Here is a 21,830-nt window from a genome sequence, read left to right on the forward strand (position 1 = left end):
CGTGCCGTCTATATCCTACTACAACCTGTGCATAACTAACTCGTTCTTTATGACCAAACCTCAGCACAAAGTGTCTTGGAGACACCCCCGATCAAAACACTTGCACCAACTAGATCTCACCATAGTCCGACGCTCTCCTATAAAGTGTGTTCTACACACGCGTTCCTATCATAGCGCTGACTGCGATACTGACCACTCTTTAGTGTGCTGTAAAATCAGGATGCAACCAACAAAATTCCACTGTTCACAGAAACAGGGCATTTCGCGCATCAACGTCAGCAACATGTCGCAACCCAAGCTCACTCAGAAGTTTGCAGAAACCTTTGAGCAGGAACTGGAGTTCATACAAAAAGGGACCTCAACCGAGGAAAGGTAGGGAACCTTGAGGGACATCATACATAGCACTGCCCTGGAAGCCTTTGGTAAAAGAACAACAAAGACAACAGACTGGTTCGAGGCAAAGTCCTCTGTGATGATTCCTGCCATAGAATCCAAACGTATAGCTTTGGAGGAATACAAAAGAACACCAAGTCAGAAGAACCTTCTGACTCTAAGAGCTGCCAGAGAAAAGTCCAGCGGATGGTTAGACTCTGTGCAAATGAATACTGGCAAGAACTCATCGAGACCATCCAGACAACCGCTGTATCTGGTAACGCAAGAGGCATGTACGATGGTATTAAAAGAGCCATATGACCAACTCAGTGCAAAACAGCCCCCCTCAAGTCATCATCTGGCGTAGTACTCTCAGACAAAAGCCAACAAAGGAAGAGATGGGTTGAACACTACACAGACCTGTACTCTACTCAGAACACTGTGACTGTCTCAGCCCTGGACGCCATTGAGTGCCTGCCAACCATGGATGAACTTGATGTAGAACCAACATTAGAAGAACTAAGTAAGGCTATTGACAACCTGACCTCAGGAAAAGCTCCTGGTAACGATAGAATCCCTCCAGACTTGCTAAAACAGTGCAAAAGCTCACTGTTGTCACCCCTACATAAGGTTCTAGGTGAGTGCTGGGAAGATGGGAGCGTGCCACAAGACATGGGATGCAAAGATCGTCACCCTCTACAAAAACAAGGGAGAAAGAAGCGACTGCAACAACTATAAAGGCATCTCCCTCTTAAGCATAGTCGGCAAAGTGTTTGCTAGAGTAACCTTTGATTAGATTGCAGCAGCTGGCTGATCGTGTATACCCAGAGTAACAGTGCGGCTTTCGCTCAAAGAGGTCATAATCAGCACCTTGCTGTACGGTAGCGAGTCGTGGACAACGTATTCCAGGCAGGAAAGAAAGCTCAACACCTCTCATCTGCGATATCTGCGCCGCATCCTGGGCATTTCGTGGCAGGACAAGGTGCCTTACACCGAAGTCCTGTCTCGGGCGAACCTTCCAAGCATGTTCACTTTGCTTCGACAACGCAGGTTACGCTGGCTCGGGCATGTGCGTCGAATGGATGACGGACGTATTCCCAAGGACATCTTGTATGGAGAATTGAGATCTGGGAAACGAAGCACTGGGCGCCCACAACTTCGATTCAAGGATGTCGTAAAAAGAGACATGAAGGCCCTTGATATCGACGTGCGATCTTGGGAAGACCTAGCAGCAGATCGACCCAGATGGACGTCCACACTACTTAGACAGATCAAGTCAGGGGAAGAAAGCTTGTGCACGCAGGAGAAAACAAACGCGCACAACGAAAGCAGCGCCTAAACCCCGAAAGATCAGAAACCATTCACAGATGTGACTTTTGCGGAAAAGAATGTCTCTCCCGTATAGGACTTTTCAGTCACAAACGTTGCTGTCAGAGAAAGACAAAATAGGATACAATATCCAATGGTCGTCTGCGGCCGATGGAGGCCTACTATATATATATATATATATATATATATATATATATATATATATATATATATATATATATATATATATATATATATATATATATATATATATATATATATATATATATATATATATATATATATATATATAGTTCTGCTCATCGCTACACACCCGGCCCCTATATTAGGCCGAGAGCATTATTCATGCTTCTTCGCATTCAGGTATTTCATACACCCGAACATGTTACCTTCGATGAAAATACTTGTAGAAACGCGTTTTGAACAAAAAAAATATAATATGACAACCACTGCACTGGCAAGGAATATCCAATAAACGAGGAAACTTGACAGACTGAAATACAGACACAGATACTTCGAAAATTTCTCTATAATATTGTAGACTGTTTTCCTCCGTGTATGTTACAACGTCGCTCCTGTGCAAACAACAAACTGTGGCAGATCGAGCAATGTCAATGATCGTATTACGGGGCGCTCTCTTCCGTACAGGACTAACACTGGGCCAACCGTGAGCTTATTCTCTTGTTGTTGGACCCAGCCTCATGAAACCTCCAACAAGCCAACACGCGTTTTAGTTTTCAGACTTTAATATAGACTTTACATGAAATATACTTTTACGTGAGTTTGGTATGCATCAGCACCGAAGGTCTGATTCCAACTGACTATATTTTTACAATTCCGAATAATACATAATGAACAATGGAATAACACAATAGAGGATTAACATAATAAGTACAGATTATCAGACAGCTATTGAGTAACTCGGGACATTTGAGCAGCATGTACATAAAAGGATTAATAAGATGAAAGAAGCTTAAGTGTCAATAAACATAAACAGAAGTCAATTAAAAGATTAGCTGTCCATCACTGATTGAGCCTCAGGTGGGATTAATGCTGTGAGGAATAGTGTAGAATAGAGTAGAGTAGACACAGGGGCTTGTGTAGAGAAAAAAAAAAACATCGATAAAAAAGGGGGTACCTTAGAGGAAGTTTATTTTTCCTCTAAGGTACCTCCTTTTTTTATCGATGTTTTTTTTCTCTACACAAGCCCCTGTGAAGTAGAGGAGCGATCGAAACTAATATGGCGACCAAATACTTTCATGAATTCATGTCATGATCAGCTTTACTCAACTTTAAAATACCAAAGTTTCTACTTATAGAAGAGGCACGTAGCATCAGGGGGGTCAGCCCCCCCCCCCCCCCTCACTTTTTCTCGCAGAAACTAATTTTTTTAAATTTACATATAAAAAGTTGAATTTTTATATATATATATATATATATATATATATATATATATATATATATATATATATATATATATATATATATATATATATATCAACGACTCGCTATATTATTATTTAAAAATCCTTTTCCGGGACATTTTTTGCCGTCCAGAACCAGTTTTTTGTTTTAGAGCTTAAAATTGAGGAGCGTTGAAACATCATTAGGTCGCGGCTGGAGTAGGATGCTGAGAGATCACAGAGATGAAGACAATCAGAACTGCGATATTAATAGGCAAGTTTTATATAAGACTAGATTTTCTCGCTTATTTCCCCTCACATATCTGTTTGTCTTTGTTTTGTTTCAATATTTTAATTTGTCAAAAAAGCCGTATCTGCACTGTGTAACCAGAATTTCCTCTAGACACTAGAGAGAGAGAGAGTAGAGAAAGAGTAGAGAGAGAGAGAGAGGTGATAATTGTTATGATAAAATCGGTGTATTTTGTAGATAACAACTGAACAAGGTTTATTTGGCCTTCTGCACCAAATAATCTACTACCAGTACATATTTAATTATCTGTCCACACAGTCACTGCAATTAGCATTAGGACCCCCAAAAAGTTGTGTGTTTAGGGTAACCCGACCTAACCTACAAAAATGCCCCGATCCTACCATTTTTAGATGTCTATTTTCATCCGATAGTGAATTTTATTTTATTTCTATTAAAAAATCCATTTTTGAAATATGACACAAACAAACATTCTTAGGGTTCATGCAGAAAAAAATCTGATAAAATAAAAAAAAATCGCTACCTAATCTAATTTTTTCACCAGTGTTACCCTTAAAGAGGCATGGTCACGATTTTGGTCAAAAATTATTTTTCCGATTTTAATATTTACAATGCTTCAGAAAGGCATTTTTAGTAGGCAACCGAAATTTGAGTCTCATTTGTTGAGTTATAAGCGAGTTACAGAGCTTGAAATTATTCGCTATGTAAACAAAGCGTTTGTTAACATTTTGAACCTTGAAGTAAAAATTTCAGTTTTAAACCTAAAATGAATGTGTTAAACGTTAGGAACTGTATATCTATGCTTAAAATAAATAAAAAGATAGACAAATAAGCTGGAAAAAGATTTTTTACTGGTATATGGAACCTATGTAAACAAAAACAGGGCACAAGCCTTGTTTACATGACAAAGAATTGTGAGTCCTGTATCTTGCTTATAACTCTACTATTAATGACTCTCAAATTTAATTTGATCATTAAAAATGCTTTTCTAAAGCATTGTAAATAATAAAAACATAAAAATAAAATTTGACCAAAATCGTGACCATGCCCTTTAACACACAATTTTTTTTTATAGGCCTTAATGGTATCTATGTAAATGATGTACATACATCATAAGCAATATTTTCAACATTTTTAACTTGCAGTTTTTGGTTTTAGGGCTCTTTGTTGGATGCATATCTTCGCATGTGATAGAGCTTGATCAAAGGTAATCCCTAATATTCTATGAGTTCAACCAATTCACAAATCATGTACCATGTTATTCTTCATATTCTTAAGACACAAGAAATAACAGAAAAATTTTAAATATTCTAGACATTTTCCATAATTTTACAAAACACATCTAGAACTGATCTTGACTTTGATTTAGAAACAGAAACAATTTTATCAAGTTAACTGATCAAGATATAAACCGTTTAACATTGGTTATTTACTTCATGTATTTACATTTTTATTTGGGTGAATATTAATAGGTAAAATACAAATTTCATTGATTTAATTTAAAGAAAATTCATTGGAGTTACCCTGAAAGAAAATATTTCAAAGATTGTTATATAACTTATAACTTCCAGTGTATACATTTTATGTCATTCATTTTAGAACATGATAAAGTATTTCAATTTTTCCAAATATATAACCATAACTTAAATCATATTTCATTTATGACATGTTCATTAATGTTTGCTTTCCCAGTTGATAAGTTCAGAAAAGAATATTAATGTACCACTTTTATGAGATGGTATTTCTTTTAATTTAGTTTCTTGGAACAAAGGAATGATGGAATGTGGTTAGTTGAGGTAAGATTAAAAATCAAGAACTAATCTATTTGAATTAACATAGTACCCAATAAAGATTATTTGTTCATAATTTGATATCAATTTGCATGTATATGTTTTATCAGAGATTTGTGAAACTCAAAAAGTGATTTAAAATACTGGATAAATATTTGCTGTCAGCAAGAAATTTCAAACTAAAGAATTAATTAAGGGTTTACACATAATGTACAGCACAACATTGTTTTTGTGTGAGTTTTTAAAATCATACTTTATACAGAAGAATTTTAATGCATTGTATGATATAAATCATTGATAGTAATATTTAACATTTTTCATTGTTTCTTCTTTATTGAATTGCTGGTAAAGATTTATTGTAACAATATGTATTCAGACTAATTGTAACAGCTTGTATTCAGATTAATTCTTAGTGTCAATATGTATTCAGATAAATTTTTACAATATGTATTCAGATTAATTGTAACGATGTGAAAATATATTCACACTAATCATTACATCAAGTATATTCAGAATAATTGTTACTTTATGCATTCAGATCTATTGTTACATTATGTCTTGCTCAGTTCTACGCTCCATGGTGTGGCCACTGTAAAAAGCTGGAGCCGATTTACAGACAAGTGGCGGACACTCTGAAGTCACATCCCGTCAAAGTGGCCAAGATAGACTGTACTCGCTTCTCCAGCATCGCCTCAGTGTTCGACGTCTCCGGCTTTCCCACCATTAAATTGTAAGTGCAATGGATGCTGCTCCATCATACAGAAAGGCTGTGATATTACTTTACATTATATTGATTGATTAGGATTTGATGCTGCTTTGACCATTTGCCAACCATTTCACAGTGGAATTAATGGTCATTAGAATACTGAATTATTAATTAATTAAGATATTATGATGACATTGAAATGCCATAGGTATTAAAAAAAATGAGTTTAACTGTGTATGATTCTAATTAAATCCTGTTTTGGTTTTATTTACCTGGCCATTGAAGACTATTTTTTGATGATTCAAAGTTACAAATCATGTACAAGTCCTCAAAATGTATTTTGCTTAAATGTTCCATTCATTTTTGTTTTAGTATAAATGGGGAAACAGTATATACACATCGGGGCGAAAGATCAGAAGAGGATATTGTGGAGTTTGTCAAAAAAGCTAGTGGGTACGTGAGTTTGTTTTAGTCACATTACAACTAAGACAAACATACAGGGGGAATATATAGAACTGATACATGTATAGAACATGTAGTGGGAGTACTTAGAATTGATTTGAAGAACATATAGGGGGAGTATATAGAACTAATACATAAAACATATTGGGGAGTACTTAAAACTGATACATAGAATGTTTAGCGGAGCTCTTAGAACTGATGCTTAGAACATATTGAGGGTGTACTAAGAACTGATGCTTAAAAATTGTTAGCTCTCAAGACATTGCCAACTTTATAATTTTCTATAGTTTTTTCATACATGAAATATGTCAAATCTTGATGTCATACGTAGATATGACATATCTATGGATTTTTTTTCTGAAAAAGAACTTTAGGAGATCAAAATCGATGTCTTGTGAATATAAGTTTTGTACCTGTTGTTTGCATTAGAATAATGCGGGTTGTCTTTCTTTCAATACACCATTATGTTATATGTATTTTACAGTCCGCCTGTTAGAAGTATGGCCAGTATAGGAAAATTTAATGAAGGAAAGCTGGAACACAAAGATGGAGTCTTCTTCTTGTATCTTGGAGATGGGAATTTAGAAATTGATCTCTATGTGTGAAATTGGTTTTTTTCTAATTAAAATTTAAAATCTTGGAATACTTTATAACTATTATTACAGAAGGAGCTATTTTAATATACATATAATTAATTTGTGTAATTCTTTTTAATAGAAAAAATATTCAAGTGTAGCAGAAAAAATGGCAGCCCAAGCTTACTTTTATGCAGGGTCTGAAAAAACTATACCAAAGGTACCAGTACTTTTCTTCCTTGAAACGGTGTTTGAGTTAGAAAATATTGAGTTGCAAATATCTTTAGCACTTAATGACTTAGCCTTTCATTCTTTTTACTTTTTTTTGCAGGATGTTACTCCAACAAAATTTCCAACAGTTCTAGTCATTAAAGATCGCTCTTGGTTTGAATATTCAGGTATTATTAGCCTTTTTCTAGTGCCCTTCAGCTCTAACATCTGTGGGTTTTTTTTAAATTGGATACTATTACTTAATAGGTTTGTTATTGACTGACTACGGAAATAAATTGGGTTGATCAATTTTATGAATGCTGAGGCAATTAAAGCCAATCCGATAAGTATGCAAAATGTCAGCCATATTACTGAATATAAATTTCACCAGCAGGACATACCGTAGAAATATATCCGGCAATCATGTGATATGGTTAAACCAATGAAAGGGTGTCATTTCAGTCTGAGCAAAACCAAATATGTACCGGTGTATACATGCTACTATTCCTACATTTCAGAGATCACTATTGTTCAAAGTCACTTTACCTACCGGTACATGTAAAAAGTAGAAAATGTATCTCTGTGGCAATCACTGCAACTGGTGTGAACTCGCTTTACCTTTTTAAAATTACTTACCCAGTTGTGCTTAATTTTGCATTAAAATAATTACCGGCAATTAAGACCTTTAAAAGGATAGTCAGGGCTGTAAGTAAATAGGGATTGGATGTACCTGTACAAAAATTAAAGGTACCGGTACATGTATTTGTCTTCAATTTTATTTTTTAATTTTCAGTAAAAGATGTATTAATTGATGATCAAGAATAATACATACAATATTAAGCATAATATGCAGATTTTTTTTTATCAATCTACTGAGGGCATGTAAAAAAAGTTTTCATTTCTGTATTGAAAGTTTTTTTTTTTAGAACTTTGAGAATATAACCCAGATAGAAATAATTTTCACATCAAATTCTACATTATAAAGATTATTTTTTATGCTGGTTTGCTATTATCCCTTGAAAAACAAAGAAAGAATCAATCAAGGAAATTAAAAACAACCTACTTTCTGAACCTGTCTCCCTCATCTACTATTTATATCCAACTGTGCGAATTTCTAATCTTTTTCAAAAAAATATAAGCTTGTGTGTGATAATTGAAAAAAGCAGGTCGGCATCGAGTTTCCGACTTTTTAGTCTTCAAAGGTTTCTATACCAAATCTGATGAAAGTGAGATAAAAATTGGTGTTTATATTGGTTTATTTTCATTGACTCAGTGTTTATTGATGAAAGTACGTAGTTAAATTTGGGTATACAGTATTTATATTTACCTGTTAGTTGATATTAATAACCTTTTACAAAATATGCACACTTATTATACATACACCTTTGATTATGATCATTATTGATATTTTTGTGGGAGTGTTTTGCAGGGTACTAAAATCCTTGGTTTGTGCTTGAAAATTACAGAACATTTTGATACTGCCAATTTTTTTTTTTTTAATTAACATTTATTCATTGTATTTTCATAAACACTTTTAAGATATATACAGGTTTTACAATGAATTTTTTTTTCCTTTCACCACCCATTCATACATGCACACACATTCACATAAGTAAAGTAATATGCTTTAAAATTTACACAGGTAAATGAAATAAATTAATCAATTACTGCTCTTGATACTAAAAAAAATATATATAAAATATAACACAACTAGTTTTGTTCAAAAATATTTTTCCAGAGCAACCACTGGTTATCAAAAATTAATAATTTTGAATTGTGTATTGCTACACACCTTTCAATGTAATATTTCATTCTTAAATGACTAAGAAGGCCACACATATTTGGAATTCTACTTTGCAACAAGCATGAAAAAATATACTGTTTGCAACATAATATAATAAAATTTATTACTTTGTTATTTACATTTAATGGAGTGTCACCTAAAATAATATTAGTAATATTAAAACCGACTCTATTAGAGGTTGTTGTGTATATATGCATGCTAAAATTTCTCCACAGAGGTAATATTTTTTCACACATAACAAACATATATGCAATATAGTTTCTATTTCATTGCCACAAAATCTACAACAGTCATCGGTTTTAATTTTGATTTTTTTAAGGTAGTAACATACAGGAAGAATCCTATGAAGGATTCTGTATTGTAACCATTGTAATGAGGAATCCATAGTAATTTTAAAACAAATTTTAAACACATCTTGTATACATATATTTTCAAGTCCATGTGGAGACAACTCTTCATTCCATTTGTATATTGAAGTGGGAACAATATTGTTCTTGTTTATACAATTATAAATCACCTTTGTACATTTCTCATTTAGTAAAATATTTTCAAAATAGAAAGGTAGATATGGACCATATCTACTTTCAACAACATTTTTGTTCAATGACATACATTTTAAAAAACTGGAAATAGCAGTAATAATACTATTGTATTGCATTATACATATTCTTGAGATATTGAACTTTTGCTGAAACATGTTTTTCGTTAAAAAATTACCTTCGTTTCATAAAAAATCACCAACATTTTTAACACCATTTTGATACCATTTTTTGTAGAAAACACTGTTGTTATTAATCCTTATATTGGAATTAAACCATACTGGAACATTTAAAAAATTGTTTTTTGCATACATTTCATTTTCAGTATTCTTCATGACATATAGCCATGAGGTAAAAACATCATTCCAAAAATCATTATTTTTAGGTATCAAAATATCTGAGATAAATGCATCACCAAAATCAAATATTTCATTTACAATGTCTCTACCATTAATTGTTAAGAATATATCTAACCATGGCTTGTTGTTTTTGGTTAATTTCTTAATCCAAGAACATTTTAATGACTTGATGAAAACGTCTACATTAACCATTTTTAAGCCCCCAGATAAGTAATCTTGTGATACAACAACTCTTTTTACCTAATCACATTTTGATTTCCATATAAATTCAAATAAATCTTTACAAAGTAAAGTTATTTTTTCACATTTTGGTGAGGGAAGAGAAATAAATAAATGATAGAGTTTTGGCAAAATAAGAGTTTTAACAATTGTCACTCGGCCAATTGGCGTGAGTATTCGTCTATTCCATTGTTGTATCAGTGATTTAATATTTGGTAAAGTAATATTATAATTTAATTCAGTGATGTTTTCTAAATCAACTGAAAAATGAATTCCAAACAAAACAAAAGTTGTTGAACCCCAGTCTAGTTTCCATCTAGTATGATGGAAGACCTCTTTTGAGAATTTTTTAGAGCCAATCCAAATAAGTTTAGTTTTTGAACAATTTACCTTTAAACCAGAAAATTTTGAGAAAAAATCTAGGTTATCAAGAGCAGCAAATAAAGAAGTTTGTGAGCCATCAAGAGTTAGCAAAGTATCATCTGCATATTGTGAAATTTTATGTTCTTTGTCATTAACAATAATGCCTTTAATATTATTGTTTTGTTTAATTAGAATAGATAGAATTTCTGCGCAGAGCAGGAAAAGATATGGGGCAATAGGATCACCCTGTCTACAACCTCTTTGTATATTGATTTGTTCAGACAGATGTACTGCCAATTTAATCTTCTCAAAACACAACAAAGTGACATCATTTCAAAGGGCAACTTCTCCAATTTACCAGTAATGGTCATTTCAATTGCAGTTTTCATTTTTTTTTCATACACACTATATGGTATATGCTAGAATTAAAATGCACTCATTCAGCCCACTAGGTAGTGTAGATTTAAGTTTGTTCAAATCATAATCTCCAGGAGTAGGGTGGGGCCACAATGGGGGTTGAATTTTTACATAGGAATATTCAGAGTAAAATCTTTAAATATCTTCTTCTCAATAATCAAATGGCCAGACAAGCTGTAAGCATCCTCAGGCAGTGTAAATTCAAATTATTATCCTTTGGGATTGGGTGGAGCAACAGTGGGGGGGGGGGGGGGGGGGGGGTGTTTTTACGTAAGAATACGTAGAGAAATATCTTTAAAAACTTTTTCTCAAAAAACCAATTGGCTAAAACAGCTGTAATTAGTGTGGAAGCATCCTTAGGTAGAGAGGTAGAATAGAGTATGTTCAAATCATTCTATTTGGGGGTAAAATGAGGCCGCAATAGAAGGGGGGAGGGGGGGTGTTGAACTTTTACGTGAATTTGATTCTCAAAATTCAAATGTTTTATTATGTGATTTTTATATGCAAGCATTTTGATAATTTGTTGATTCTCAATTGTTAGACTGTGGCTCCTGGACAATTTTTGGGCCACCCAGGGCGGTTCAAATTTTGATGAAGGTTTATATTTATATATGTCATTGAATCGTTGATCTCCTTGATTGTCTTGATCTTCTATTAATTCACCCTTTTTTTTCCTTATTTTATAATCAAATACTTTTATATGTTTTTAAGTACACTCATCTCACAATGGAAATTCGTGAATTTGTTTGTCAGCAGTTAATAAGAACATCTGGCTGAATTCATTTGTCCCAAGGAGACCATTATCAGACCATTGTGGTTTAGATAAGCATATTTTTATGGGAAATTGATAATTTGTAGAATGGGTAGTGGTTTGTGGGTTATACTGTTTCATATAAACCAGATGTTTTTCTCATTATATTATGTCATTAACGGTATAAAGAAATGAATTATTTTGCAAAATGATACTCAAAATTAAAAAAATTGTAATTTCTCCAAGGTAATAAGCTCATCAAAGAAAATAGTAGTCCTGTGGGAGCAATTTTCTGAGATACGCAGTTGCATTGTAGGAGAATGTTGGGAAAATTTATAAAAGACTCTAATTGCATCTGTGAAAAGCATGTTCAAAGTTTATCCACAGAAAAGCTCTGCTTTGCTATTTTCGTTAACTGCAAGGGGATGGGTTATTGTTACTGTGAATTTATTTCTATAAAACAAATCACCATGTTGATACAGAAATTTTTAAATGTATTAAATGAGTAATTACAAGCAAGTTATGAATTTAACATTTTGTTTTTTTTCTAAACTTCAAAAAAGTTGTTTGGAGATTATTATTTCAATTCTAGAATATTTTTGTATGTATGTGTCAGAAACCTCTATAATTTTATTATTTTTAGTTACTTTAATTAGGGAAATTCATGTTTGTTACAATTCTCACAAGCAATATGGCTTATAGCATTTGATATTGGAGAGGAGCATGTAAAACATTCCTGTGCAGAATTGTAGGAATTTGTATTGAAAATAATTTATTGATATTTCTACAGTAGAATCCACTCATTTCAAAATTTATACACCTTGGCATATATCCATCTTTTGGGAAAACTCATACTGGAGTCTCACAGTAGCTATTGTAGTATTGGGGGTCTGTAAATAAACTTTTGTTTGCTATGAATTTATTTCACCATTTAGCAGAGATAATCTGGTTTGCATTAACTTAAGTTTTCAAGATCAAGATGGAGATTATCTGTAAAATAAGTACCACATACATTTTAGGATTGCATGCATGGTTTGGAGTGAGAAATATTACTGCCATGAGACTTGCACAGGCCTTAAGAATAAAGAATAAAATTGTGTGATACTGTCGTTGTGGATTGGGATTTTGTTTACCTGTGGTGCTGTGGAGATAATATAAAGTTTTTGGAAATATAAATCAAGGATGCCCTAAAAGATTTCAAGTTCTTTTTTAATCCTTGAAGGATGAAAATTTTTACCTTTAGTAAGATGTTGCATAGGTATTTAGCAAACTGTGGACTCCAAAATACCTGCTCGAATTGAATGCAAAATATTGTATTTCAGTGATATAAACTATCAAAAGAGCTGAATTAATTGACACTTTTTTTGTATCAGCTTTTATGTAACAATTACTATAATTATTCCAGGGGTCTAAACATTCATATCACAGGATTCAAATTTCAACATTCTGAAACTTCAATCATACGCAATATCAACAAATGTTTCTGCCCTGCAAAAATATAGAGGGGGAACTCAAGTTAAATTAGTGCTAGACTTTGGAGAAGAACTTGAGTTTCTCTCAGTGAGAAACGGTAAAATGTACACAGATATAGGAGAGTGCACAAAAAGAGTAAAGTTCCTGTTTCTGTAATAGACTCAAGAGTTTTAATATTATCTTGTACTTTTCATTAATTATGGAAGATCATGACAGAAAAGGGAAAAAGAATTAACCTGGAAAATATAAGCATTACAATTAGGCTCCATTGACATATTAGACTGTTAATGAACATACATGCACTGATCTTGTCTCAGCTATCTTGTCTTTGTTATTATAATTTTTTACTTTACAGTATTTCTATCACTATACATATATTCCTTTATGTTAATGGTCCATCAACATCTGATGATATAAATTGTTTCGTATAATGGTTAATGAAGTCTGAAAAGCTGAATACTTACCCTGAAAATAGTGTGTTTGAAATGTAATGTAATTACAGTAAATGATTTGAGTTCTGATATTTTGGGTTCTGAGTAAACTATGACAAAAATGTAAGAAGATTGAATGAAATGGCTTTGATGATATATGTTATGAATGCAAAGTACTGCATGATCGATAACAACTTGTTCTTGGTGAATGATTATTGATCTTTACCAGTTAAGACTATAGTTTGCCATATGAGCTCTTTAGAAGGTCAAAATGGCAGTTGAGATTTATCAAGATCTCTCTATGTAATGGAAGAGCTATGGAGTCATTAAGTGAATCAGATTTGACAGTGAAATTCAAATGGAAAACCACATGTTTCCAGTCTTTGATATTTATTTGAAAGGTTTAAATTGAAGTTGATAGTATTATCTACTTATGAAAATTTACATTGACTTAAGTAAGCCTTGTGTTTCAAGCTCCGTTCTACACAGCAGGTTTCTATCTACGCCTCGTAGGATCAGGTGTTTAGAAAATTAGTAGCATGTACAACATGATAATCAAATAAACCCTGCTTTAAAATATGTAAGCCAGACGTAAAAGAATTTGACTGAGGCTGGGGTATTCAAAATCATTTCATTTTCTGCTCACATTTCAATTCTATTTACCATTTCTCTTTAACATGTTCAAATACTCAGTCTGGAAAACACATGTTTTCACTTGTCAGCATTAATTCTGCAGTTTGCAATTTTCACAGTTTTTGGAGCAAAATGCTCATGCTAATCATTTTGTTTGAAGATGCCAATGTTGTTTTCCTTGACAGTCTGCAAGTTCATGCACACAAATAACAAACACTTTCAGTTTTTCCATCCCTCTGCTCATTGTAAATCTGTCACAATAATAAATAGCTATTTGTACAGGAAATTATCGCAACCTTGAAGTCTGATGTCTGAATGGCATTATATAGAATTATCAGCAACTTGTTTAGTGAAATAATAAACTGATAGATTAATTTTGATGATGATCTGTATCAAACTTAATGTTTTTTATGCTGATATATAATGAAAAGGACCCCATATTGTATATACCCCATGCTACAAAGATGTTAGGGGTTAAATGATTTTGACCCATTCATCAGTCACTCAGTCAATCAGTCTTGGTTTTTTTTTGTAAGAGCAACTCCTCTTAAACTGTTGAGGAATTTTGTAAAACTTTGTAGGTTTTTAGAAAACAAAATGTGTAGATTTGTATATTACCAGGAAATTCTAATTCCATTATTTTTCTGGAAATTTTTGTCCTTTTGAACTTAAAATTTTGCATATACTGGTATTGAATATAGTAATGAGAGTTTGTAAGTGTAACTGGATCCTTTAAACTGCTGCATGGAATTAAGTGAAACTTTGTAGTTATATACTAAGGACACAATGTGTAGATGTGCATATTACCAGGAAATTTCGATTCCATTATTTTCTGGGAATTTCAGTCCTTTTGAATTTAGAATTTTTTTTGTTAAAGACAAAGGAATACGAAGTTGAATTTGAATATTTGCAGGAAGTTTTTAGCTGATGATTTTGTTTTCCTTTTATGCTGTTTAACAAATTTCTTGTGTATTTAATGCATATTTTGCCATTCAGTAGTTGTAGCATCACAAGTAATGGGGCATGGGGAATGTGAGCTTGGTAACTTTTTCTTCTATTTTTTCAGAAATCATTATTTCAGTATTTGTTAAAAAATGTAAATCTTTTCATTTTTATGGTTGAGTTCAAGGTCATTTATAACTTTTATATGGTATCAAATTATTGGAGAGAATTCAAATGAAGAGAAAAACATGTTTCCTAGTCCGTAGAATATTCTGTCATTGTGGTCCTTTTCTTTGTAGCATCAGATGCTAGTTTGGCCTCCTTAGAACAGTGGATAAATGGTGAGCGTTTCACATCTTTTCCAAAAGCTTTAGGGGGGAACATCAATGATATGGCAGAGACTGGAAAATCCTTGGTCATGATTGTTGTCAACCCAGAGGATAGAGAGAAAGCAGACCTTACACACAGGTAAGTATTTGACATTTGACACACAAGTTGGTACATGTTAAAAATAAAAATCTTTGCTCTGGGTGCTCTTGCCTCATTTTGAATGTATCAACCAAATGTAAAGTTGTAAACCTAGTAGGTCAACTACAGACCATGTAACTGATATGATACAATAGACCTTAGCCAAGTAAGAAGGTCATGCAATACTGGTAAGTTTTTTTTTGATTGTTGTTGATATCAGTTCATTGTAGAAAAGTAGAAGGTCGATATATTTCAAGGTCATTTGACACACAGGTAGACATACAGTGAAATCAATTTGGTACAATTTTATTAAGTTACAAGTTCAAATGTGTGTTTGAATGTCCTCTGGCTCTCAGGCATGTCTTAATGAATCTATAATAACTACAAATCTGTATGTGTAAAACAATTTATGAAACCAACAGAATGAAAAAAAGGTATACCTGAGACAAAAACAAAACATGAAGTTGGAATAGAAAAATTTATTTGAATTTGATTAAAATGACTACAGGTAAGACTGATAAGAAAGATATTACCAGGTGGGGAAAATCCTGTAGTATACTTCAGACATCGCACACTGGTAGTTAGTATACTCTAGACAGCCTACACTGGTAGCTATAAAGTATACACCAGACAGCATACACTGGTAGTCAGTATACTGCAAACAGCATACACTGGTAGTTAGTATACCTCAGACAGCATACACTGGTAGTTAGTATACCCCAGACACCATACATTGATAGTCGGTATACCCCAGACATAATACACTGGTAGTTAGTACACAGTGGTTTCATCAATATTCAAGGATATCAATTTTGTGTGTAAAGTGAAAATACCAGTTTCAAGGATACCTGAGGCCAATGATCCTACCAATACAAAATGTAAGTTGAAATTGCACTTCAATGAACATTAAATTTTGTGGATCAACTTAACAACGAAATCCACAAACATACAATACACTGGTAGTTAGCATAGACTGGTAGTTAGTATACCCCCAGACAGCAGACACTGGTAGTTAGTATACCCCAGACACCATTTACTGGTAATCAGTATACCCCAGACAGCATATACTAGTAGTTAGTATACCCCAGACAGCATACACTGGTAGTTAGTTTTTTCCAGACAGCATACACAGATAATTAGTATACCCCAGACACTATACACTGGTAGTTACCATACTCTGGTATTTAGCATACACTGGTAGTTAGTATACCCCCAGACAGCAGACACTGGTAGTTAGTATACCCCAGACAACATACACTGGTAGTTACCATACTCTGGTATTTAGCATACACTGGTAGTTAGTATACCCCAGACACCATACACTGGTAGTTACCATACTCTGGTATTTAGCATACACTGGTAGTTAGTATACCCCAGACAGCATACACTGGTAGTTACCATACTCTGGTATTTAGCATACACTGGTACTTAGTATACCCCAGACACCATACACTGGTAGTTACCATACTCTGGTATTTAGCATACACTGGTAGTTAGTATACCCCAGACACCATACACTGGTAGTTACCATACTCTGGTATTTAGCATACACTGGTAGTTAGTATACCCCAGACACCATACACTGGTAGTTACCATACTCTGGTATTTAGCATACACTGGTAGTTAGTATACCCCCAGACAACATACACTGGTAGTTACCATACTCTGGTATTTAGCATACACTGGTAGTTAGTATACCCCCAGACAGCAGACACTGGTAGTTACCATACTCTGGGTTTTAGCATACACTGGTAGTTAGTATACCCCAGACACCATACACTGGTAGTTACCATACTCTGGTATTTAGCATGCACTGGTAGTAAGTATACCCCAGACAGCATATACTGGTAGTTACCATACTCTGGTATTTAGCATACACTGGTAGTTACCATACTCTGGTATTTAGCATACACTGGTAGTTAGTATACCCCAGACAACATACACTGGTAGTTACCATACTCTGGTATTTAGCATACACTGGTAGTTAGTATACCCCAGACAACATACACTGGTAGTTACCATACTCTGGTATTTAGCATACACTGGTATTTAGCATACACTGGTAGTTAGTATACCCCAGACACCATACACTGGTAGTTACCATACTCTTGTATTTAGCATGCACTGGTAGTTAGTATACCCCCAGACAGCATACACTGGTAGTTGTGTTCATGAATGCTGAGTACAGTAAAACTCGGTTATAGTGAAGTCCTAGGGACCGCTGGATTAGCTTCATTATATCCGTAATTCGTTATAACCGTATAACGAATTCGTAATAATAACTGTAGCGAATTCACTATTCACATTTTTTCTTTTACTAGACTATAAATTTTGCTAATTGAGGCTTAAAATGAAAATATATTCTTTTGATACCTTTAATAATCAGATTGTGACTTGAAAGGTTTATATGAAAATAAATTCATTCAAATTATTATGTTAAATGGTAGCGCAAACTTTTTAAACTGTAAAGAAATTCGTTATAAAAGTGTAAAATTTCGATATTATTCACCTCTACGGGACTCAAAATCAGTTCGCTATATCCGTAAATACGTTATATCCGAATTTGTTATAACTGTAAAATTTTGCAAAGATTTGTTAAGAATTACCGGGGACTCAAAAAAACTTCGCAATATCCGAGAATTCGCTGTATCCGTGTTCGTACTAAACGAGTTTTACTGTACCGGTACCTATTTGTTTCAACACTTCATCAAATTTAGAGTGTATTACCTCTTCTTATCAATGAACATTAGTGACATGTTTTACAAAACATCTCTTTTGGTGTCTGCATTTGCTGCAAAAAAATTAAAATATTCTGTAGACATCTAGTTCCATCTAAAGGATTTACCATAAACTTCAAGATTAATTCTTTTTTTGTTTCTTGACAATTTCTCAGAGAATATTGCAAGTGATATGAAAATGTCAGAGAATGTATGTACCAGTAAATTATAAGATTTGACAGCCTTAACTGCATATCAAATCTCACATATATCTGTTAACTGCCGACAGAAATGTAAGATTCTGATAAATTGTCTTACATCACAAAAACGTGAGAAGACCTCTGAAGAAGAAACAGGGCTAACACTGCATACTTATCAAAGGGTTCCACCTATCACTATCTCATCAGATACTGGAGTGCTGTCCCCTTATATCAGTTACCCAATCAGGTCTTATGACTAAAGGGAGGTTTCCTTTAGTCACAGGATCCTATTATTCAAAGAATTTCTTGATTACACGGTTGACAGTTCTGATTAAATTCAGATGGATTTTGTTGAAATCTGAGATAACACAGGAAATGAAAGTGAGGGTACGTGACCCACAACATGATTTAATTAAGTACTAGTGCATAAACCATGGGTATGTGTGGACAGGTCTTTTCTAGTAGTTAAGGAAGCGTGGTAAACAGGATTTGGACAAGTTAATTAAATGAGAAATAATTTATATGATCTGTGTACTTTTGGAAACCAGTGGAAAAGATGCCAAAAATCAAACAGGTTACCACCATGTTAAATACCCTGCTGTCATTGTGGGAGTCGGACAGAGAAGTTGCAATGCACTGCAAATTAATGAGTAATGAAATATCTATTTTGTTTTTCTTTGAGTTCTGTTTAAAAATGTTGTTTATCTGCAAATTTTCATACCTGCAGTGATTCAAGAGCTGTGCGGTATAAATACTTGCTCAGTTCACAACAACAAAAAATTGGAGCATGTGTTAATCTTCACAATTTTTTCAACACAAGTCATTTTTAAACTTGGTAATCTTTAGTGATTACTTGTGGGATAGAACCCACTCACTATTTTGTCAGTGTTTTTGGAGGCAGATAATGAGCCACAGCGCCAGCAGCAGGTTTAATTCCATTGAACTATCAAATTCTTTCATTCATAGCCATCACCCATTGACTAAGCTGCTGTGGCTGCTGATAGACAGTAGCACATTTGTAGCATTAGTAAATGGAGGTTGCGGGGGCGGAGGAGCAAATGCCTCAGGACATGTTTCATTCTGAATCAACTTCATAAAATCACTTCACAAGGACATACATAAGTCTTAATATATATTCCTAGACTATGTGTCAGATATTGCTTGTCAAGCTCAATATTCATCAAGGTGAAGAAAATATATTTGAGTAGGAAATTAAATTCTTGATGGCTTTTGAAAGCGTATCTTTATATCTTTTATGATTTGCAGTTAAGCATGCCCATCGGTTCACACTTTAGATTACACTCAAAATAATGCTGACATGCTCGTATTGAAGCATGTTTTCTTTATTAACAAACTCCAAAGATTGTTCCCTAAATCTCTCCCGTATTCAAGATTATTTTAAAGATTAAATTGTTTTTATATCTCCTCCATCTACAAGATTTTCTTCATCAGTTGATTTTTTTTCACCCACTGTAAAATAGTTAAAAAATATGTCTGGTGGGCTACTGTCTGTCTCAATTTTTAATTTTATTTCATTTTTTTTCACCCACTGTTAAGTAGTTAAAAAATATGTCTGGTGACTACTGTCTGGCTCAATTTTTAGATTCTGTTGACCAGTATATAGCTTCATTAAGGGAAATTTGGACGTTTACCATACATTGACAATTTAACAGATTCCATAATTGTCAAATACTTCAAGTAAATAAAATGCTATCTATTCACAGGTCCATTTCCAAGAAATTATTATAAAAATCTTTCACTTTTTATCAAATTTTCAATTTGATAAATTAAAAAATATTTATGGAAAAGAAAAAGTAATAGAAAATATTTTGCATTCAGTTTATTAGTTCTGTGGAGCATGTAGTAACGTACTCAGTGTATCCCGGGGGAAGCATGCAGATTAGAAATCTAAAGTATTTGCACTGGGAAGAAAGGATGACATTTATTGTAAAATGAATGAAAATTCCAATGAAATGGCTTTGCTCATTGAGTGACTCAGCTTCTCCTCTATTCAGACGGTATGCCGGTACCTGTTATTTTTATTCCAGATACTTATCGCATTAATGATATAATGCAGGTCCTTGAATTGTGCTTTTATTGATAGATTTTACATGATAGAGTCTATATATAAAAATTATCTACTGACAGAGAGAAAAAAAATGGATGACAATTCATGTCAATCAAAACAATGTGTTCTTTCTTTTTTTTTAAACAGGATGTCTTCTATTTGTAAAATTTATAGCAAGGGTTAATCTATAGCCTGTCTTATCACCTAAATCTGATCTCTGGTTTACGAACCTTGTCTTGAAACAAGTTCCTAATCTATTTTTTTTTTTATCAAAAATCTTTATTTTAAAGGGTGTAGGTGGTCCACTTCTAAAATGTGAATGACCATGATGCATATGTTTTTATTAAACATATTTATATGTATATTTCAATCCTGTCAGTTTCTACAGCTTCTATTCTATAGTGCTATGAATTACCGGTAACTATAAGTTTCCGTAGGAAATAGAGGGAATCATACTCGGTAGATATAAATATTGTGTTATGAATTTTTTTTCAATTGATTGTTCAATTTTTCACTGTTAAATGATTTTAGATTAGTAATGCAATTCAGTGGTGCTTTTTAAGTTAGTTGGAAAAATTATTTAAATTTTGTATAGGTTTGTGACAATTAACAATGAAAATTTAGCTTACAAATCTAGTGCCAATTCAACTACAGTACTACTGATTTACAAGCATTAATTTGTTATTTATAAAAGTAATTTCTTTTCGAGGAGGCATAAGACTTTGAAGTAAGGAATTTCGTATGAATTTGTTATGAAATGGTGGTTCAGGACAGATCTGTTTTCGGTCACGGCCATGTGGAATGATAATGTAGGGAGGGGAGTGAGATAGAAGTCTGCTGACAGCCAAGAATAGTGCCCGTTTTTATACAGTACATTGGAATGCAGTGTGTAATTGGGTGTATAAACTAAGTAGTGTTACATAATTCACCAAGAAAAACGATAACCTTGTGAAATATCGGCTTTGTTAATTGTGTGTGTTCACATTCTGGGGGTTTTGTTTATGTTCTTTATCAAGTTTTCAGTCTTTCATTTTTTTGTCCGGTAGAATTCCTGAGGGTTATTATTCAGTGATGAATTTTTATATAGATAGTCATTATCAGTAACATAAACTTGGGGGGATGCACATGTTGACTGACACCCCATTTATACCTTGTTTATTTGCCCTTTCCTCACCTTGTTTTGCTACCTGTGTCATTGTTTTTTCGACCTTCATTAGTTGTGCAGGCTTTGAAGTCCACACATAAAAGTCTAACCTTGAAGGCAATAATGATGCCATTTTTTGCAATATATGTGTTAGCTATGGTTTGCTTATTTAATTTGCCTCAGCTTT

At 33.3% G+C, this 21,830-nt stretch overlaps 2 protein-coding genes across 2 annotated transcripts in view; both read left to right on the top strand.

Annotated features, from left to right (window-relative positions):
* The first annotated feature begins 220 nt into the window (after positions 1-220).
* Positions 221-1,711, top strand: LOC128186658 (uncharacterized). Its single transcript, XM_052856495.1, has 4 exons — positions 221-372; positions 403-649; positions 808-1,097; positions 1,201-1,711. The coding sequence occupies exons 1-4, from the start codon at positions 221-223 to the stop codon at positions 1,709-1,711; spliced, it is 1,200 nt and encodes a 399-aa protein (XP_052712455.1).
* A 1,556-nt stretch (positions 1,712-3,267) lies between these two features.
* LOC128187675 (protein disulfide-isomerase TMX3-like) overlaps positions 3,268-21,830 on the top strand; it is a 45,820-nt gene continuing 27,257 nt past the window's right edge. Inside the window, exons 1-9 of the mRNA XM_052858093.1 lie at positions 3,268-3,378; positions 4,531-4,579; positions 5,129-5,168; positions 5,729-5,892; positions 6,241-6,321; positions 6,815-6,929; positions 7,048-7,125; positions 7,237-7,303; positions 15,346-15,514. Of these exons, the coding sequence (XP_052714053.1) occupies positions 3,348-3,378; positions 4,531-4,579; positions 5,129-5,168; positions 5,729-5,892; positions 6,241-6,321; positions 6,815-6,929; positions 7,048-7,125; positions 7,237-7,303; positions 15,346-15,514 (794 nt within the window). The 5' untranslated portion in view covers positions 3,268-3,347. The remainder of the gene's footprint in view (positions 3,379-4,530; positions 4,580-5,128; positions 5,169-5,728; positions 5,893-6,240; positions 6,322-6,814; positions 6,930-7,047; positions 7,126-7,236; positions 7,304-15,345; positions 15,515-21,830) is intronic.

The sequence above is a fragment of the Crassostrea angulata genome, chromosome 6, assembly GCF_025612915.1.
Source record: "Crassostrea angulata isolate pt1a10 chromosome 6, ASM2561291v2, whole genome shotgun sequence".
In the NCBI taxonomy this organism is placed as follows: domain Eukaryota; kingdom Metazoa; phylum Mollusca; class Bivalvia; order Ostreida; family Ostreidae; genus Magallana; species Magallana angulata.